The sequence below is a fragment of the Nicotiana tabacum genome, chromosome 22, assembly GCF_000715075.1.
Source record: "Nicotiana tabacum cultivar K326 chromosome 22, ASM71507v2, whole genome shotgun sequence".
NCBI classification, from domain to species: Eukaryota; Viridiplantae; Streptophyta; class Magnoliopsida; order Solanales; family Solanaceae; genus Nicotiana; species Nicotiana tabacum.
In genome coordinates this window covers 71,174,385-71,179,734 of record NC_134101.1, presented here as the reverse complement: position 1 = coordinate 71,179,734, position 5,350 = coordinate 71,174,385, and the positions used below count along the sequence as shown (strand labels likewise).

General features: G+C 35.6%; 1 protein-coding gene across 1 annotated transcript; it reads right to left on the bottom strand.

Moving 5' to 3' along the window:
* Positions 1-2,890: 2,890 nt before the first annotated feature.
* LOC107777860 (putative protein phosphatase 2C 25) lies at positions 2,891-4,419 on the bottom strand. Its single transcript, XM_016598018.2, has 2 exons — positions 3,626-4,419; positions 2,891-3,520 (listed from the first exon to the last, which is right to left on the bottom strand). Exons 1-2 carry the CDS (start codon positions 4,340-4,342, stop codon positions 3,179-3,181), a joined length of 1,059 nt encoding a protein of 352 aa, XP_016453504.1. The 5' UTR covers positions 4,343-4,419; the 3' UTR covers positions 2,891-3,178.
* Between the last annotated feature and the right edge of the window lie 931 nt (positions 4,420-5,350).

Below are 5,350 nucleotides of genomic sequence, written 5' to 3'. Positions count from 1 at the left end.
AATCATCCAAATTTTCAACTTTCGCCAATTGACGCCGAAATGACCTACGGACCTCCAAATAAATTTTCGGACATGCTCCTAAGACCAGAATCACCATACGGAGCTATTCCTATGCTCAGAATCTCAAACGGATATTGATAACATTAAAATGCACTTCAGCTCAAATTTATGAAAATTCTTCCAAAATGCCAACTTCCATAATTGGCGTCGAAACGCTTTTGGGTCATCCAAAACTCGCTCCGTACATACGCCCAAGTCCAAAATCATCATACGAACTTGTTGGAACCTTCAAATCCCGATCTCGAGGTCGTTTACTTAAAACTCATACTTTAGTCAATTCCTTCAACTTAAGGCTTCCGAAATTAGAATTGTTTTCTCCAAATCAACTCCGAACTTCCTGAATTTCAATTCTGACCACACGTACAAGTCATAATACCTGAAGTGAAGCTACTCATGGCCTCAAGCTGCCGAATAACGTGCTAGAACTCAAAACGATTGGTCGTGTCATTATATATACAATTGGTTAGAGACTCTTGCTGATAATGTATTATGAAATATTGCTCAAAGTAATAATATAGAACAAAGAAAAACAAGCTAAGAGATATAGAGAGAAAGAGAGAAGAGATTCTTATTTCTTCTTCAATTGTGTGTCTTTTCCTATCTATTATAAGGCCTTTATATAGACATGAAAAGTGAAGAATCACTATTGTAAAATATGTCATTAAACATTTGAGAGGAAGATCATGGGCGAGGTTATGGAGTTACAATCATAACTCCACAAGTATTAGAGTAGTGTGAGTTATAGAAATAATGGAGAAGAATATACATCCGCCATAATTTAATTTTTTGTTACAAGGGGAGCCATTTTTGGATCGATCAAAGTGGAGAGGTTGACCACAACATTTGGTTTTGGCACCATAAAATACATCAGACAGCTCTTGCAACCATCCACTACTAGTACTTCTGTACTTTTTTTCGCTACCGTTGTTGCCCATATTATGGCTAATTTGGAGTTCTCTTGAAGAAGAAAATGACGACTCTTCTTTGAAAGATCCTTCATCACTACCATGCGGGCTATCATTCTTCTAAGTACAAATGATCATTACCATACACTTGTCGATTTATTCTTGGATCTTCTTTCACTTTTATCCATGTCTAATCGACCCACAATTTCAAAAAAAATCTATCCATAGTTTAGAGGTAAACTAAAATAAGAAAAAATGCAAAAGAAAGTAATTAACTGTAACAATATATAAAGTTTCCTTACAAAGTCAGAGAAAATACTAAAACTACATGTTTTAATTATAAATATGAAGGAGAACATAAAGAATAAAGGAAGTCATAAAGAGTAGATTCAATAAAGGAAGTGACAAAAGAGTAGACTGATGCTGGTCTTTAAAGATTCAATATTACCTTTATATATTCTTATACAATAACATATACACAATTATATAATTACATAAATATAGTACATATTTATATGCATTTATACATACATACATATACACACACTTGTATTTATAATATTTAAACAATGTATCTGCATTGTATAAGTGTGTATAAACAATGATTATACATGTTTACGGAGAAAATATCTTTTATCCATCATTACATCTCAATTTCAACACTAAGAAGAGATGCGAGAAATCTATCAAATACCTATAAATAATGTATTAACCTGATATAAGATGTTTATACTGTATGGGGTGAAATTGGTCGATAACAATTGGTCAAATGGCGAGATGACACGTGGAACCGAAGACAGGCAAAAGACGAGTTAGCAAATAACTAGTACCATGTAAGAAGGATGTAACTGGTACGGGATGGATCCCGAAGGAAGCATAGCCGATAATAAAGATTTAAAAGTTTGACATCAGGTAGCTTTTAATGAGCAGACGTTACAGAGAATATCTGTATTCAAAATCAGTCGTTGTGCACCTATAAATGACGCTTTTATTCACATTCAAGAGGACCTTGATTTTAGGATCTTGTCCCCCCTAAGTGTTGGCTACAAATAGCAAAATTAACAACCATTGTAGGACAAAACATTCTGCACACAAAAGTTTTAGTCTACTATTTTACGCTCAATCTAAACAGTTTTATCATTGCTTTATCACTGCTTTTACTTTTGCTCCCGGAAAGACCGAGCTCAGAATTAGGCTTGCTATCTCCTTTAATTTCAGTCGTTAATCTTATTTTTATTCTTATTTCTTTATCATTTTTGGATCAAATCGATTCGCTTGTCTATAAACCATGCTATAAGTTTAACTGTACCGTTTTACGGGTAAATATATACACCATATATACTTTTATACAATATTATATATTGTTATACAAAATAAATCCTATCAATAGAGCTTTACTGGTTTTTCTTCTTCTTCTTCCTTGAGCTTCTTCTGAAATTTCGCTCAAATCTAACTCAAATATACTCTAAATCACTTCAAATTTAAGTTTTGAACTTCTCTTGATGTTTCCAATCGATGGGAACAATACCGAATGATGTAGTTTGATAGCGGACTGCATTTGGACATCTTCACTCCATTACAAGACCTAACTTACCTACCAAATCTCTTTCTTATGCTATAAGCACTTGTTTGATCAAAAATAAATCTGCAATTATTAAGCTTTTTCTTTTTTATTTTTACTTTTGTTTTAACTTATTGCTTTGGTCTTTAATGTAATATATCATATACAAGCAGGCAATGAGTCAAATGCAACAATAAAATCGGCTGCATCGTCAATTTTGTTGAAATAACTCAGCTAATTAAATATCTGAAAAAGAATGAATATTGACACACCATTAGAGGGGGGAGGGGCCGGGGACGGGGACGGGGACGGGGTTGGAACTAATGAATATGTTAAAGCAAGTGGAAAATGCTGTACCAGAATTGAAAGACAAGAAACTCTTACATACAATGCGAATTGCCAAGATAAAAAGATCAGAATATGTACATATCTGAAGTAAAATAAACATTGTCTAATGAGCAAATTGATAAAAGGGGGTTTTGCCCATAAAGAATTATCAAAACAATTCAATTAACAGAGGTAAAAGCTCATACTAGTAAACTATTTTTCTTGTTATAATCTCTAGCTAGCAACCGTGTGAGAGTCAGTAAAGATAGATTTCCTGTAAGCTGTTGTTATCTTCCTAACCTAAAATCTAAATAGGGGAATTCTGTCAACAGAATCTTCCCAGTTGAACTATCATCACACTCGTATCATCAATAGAACCTCGCGAAATAGAGAGGTCAATTAGCTTTCTACAGGCTGACAATGACTGATGGGTAGTGATACCAGTGCACAATGGCCGAGCAATATCTACTGCTTCCTGATTGCTAACCTTATCCCATAAACCATCAGATGCAAGGATTAAGAACTCCAGTTCAGGATTAAGCCCAAGAATCCTTGTCTCAGGTTCTGCAGTAACCCATTGTTTAAGACACTGATCTCCAATACCTCTTGATACAGCAAGAGATCCCTGAATTCTCCAAATGCCGCGACAACAATCTACATAGCCACCCTACATAACACAAAGCACAAAAAGATCAGGACGAGTTTAAGTTCTATGCAGTGACAAGTGTAAAAAATAAAATATTCAGGTCATTTATCATGTCAAGCTGCTTACCGAAGCCTCAATTCTATCCTTCTCATCTTTTCTTGAAGGCCGATGATCAGAAGTCAATGCCTCAGCAACCCCTCCTCTGCTCACAACAGCACGACAATCGCCGGCATTGGATATTACTAAATTGCCATTTCGGATCAATGCAGTTACGCAACACGATCCACCTCCAACTTCTTGGTTCAGAAATTCAGAATCTGTTTTCAAATAACCGTTTTTCACCGCCACCTTAATTTCATCATCTGTTGCGGTATTTCCTAGTTCGTTCATAATGTTCTTTTTCAAATTCTCTGCTGCATACTCTGCTGCTTTTGCTCCTCCATGTCCATCAAATATACCAAAAACGCCCTGTTTCGAATCTGCGTGAAGATTGACCGTTGCAGAGTAACGATCCTCCATTGCACTTTTCCTTCCCCTTTTACAGCAAACAGAATACCCATCACCCTCAGCCTCCACCAAATCTGCCCCTGCAGTTGGTGTTGCCGGAATATTCCCGAAACTCATAGAAAAAGCAGGAACATCCAACCTAGACGGTCTCTTCCTCTTCAAAACCGTAGGAGAAGTAGAAACAGAACAATCGGTCGAAGCTCTAATAAGGGAACTTGGTAAAGGCTTCTGAAGACGAAGAATCCGTAAAGGCGATGACGAAGAAGAAGAAGCGGGTACCGGAACCCTAGACGGTGAGAACACCGGCGAGTTTGATATGGCAACAGTACAAGACATATTTCAGCGGCTGTTTTTCCCGATCTCTCTCGTTAATGTTCGAATCGTTTTTCTGTGTTTTGTATTGTGAAAGAGGAAAAGGGAGCTATTTATATGTGCAGATGATAACTTGTAATAGTGGCAGACTGGCAAGTCAAAAGTATTGGGGCCAGAGTGGAAAGTTTGGCACAAAGTCCATCCCGTGTTTTAAGAGCGGTGATTTTATTATGCTTTTGACCATTCCTTTTGTGCACAGGTTTCCCTTTTATAATGTCTATTTTGCCGAAAAGATACTTATTTGATACGACAAAAGTTATTTTAATGAAAGCCATATTTGAAAAAAAAATATAGTACTATAATTGAAAAAATTTATACTGCATTAAAGATCATAATATTACAAACTGAAGAGTGTTTTCGATGAAAATATCGTATAGTTAATGTATGGGTTGAAATGTGCCTCAATACTTGAGATTAAGCAGTATCGAGAAAGGAGTCGACCGCGATCAACCAGGAAATGACAAGGCCCGTGGTCGAGGTGCAGAAGATGGTCGATGTCAAACATAGTAAATATAGCTGTAAAGGCTAGTTTATTGGGGCAGGATATTAAAGAGAATATTGTGTTAGATATTCTTTGTATCTGTACTATTAAGATTTATTTGGGGTATGTCCCATATAAATAGGAAAAAAGGTAATGAATAGAGACACGTGATATTCACTTGATAAGAACACTTTTCGGAAGAAGATTCTCTCTCTATCAAAGATACAAATATTACCTTTTTATCAACATTCGCATTCATATTATTCCATACTTTTCCATCATATCCGAGAATAGTTCGTACATTCTAAGATTTATCTGTCACGCATCATTATTAGGAGTAACAATCATCCAACTCATTCATTATTGGGTGAATCATTCCTTCTATTTACTTAAATGTCATTTATTGTTATTTATTGCTAGTTACTCCTCCATTATTGCTCATACTTTTGGAATATTTAGTGCATGATATCATTAATCCCCTACTGGATCAG

Coding starts and splice junctions, on each gene's coding strand:
- LOC107777860 (XM_016598018.2), bottom strand. CDS start 4,342: ATGTCTTGTACTGTTGCCATATCAAACTCGCCGGTGTTCTCACCGTCT. Junction 3,521..3,625: donor AGGATAGAATTGAGGCTTCG/GTAAGCAGCTTG, acceptor TGTGTTATGTAG/GGTGGCTATGTAGATTGTTG.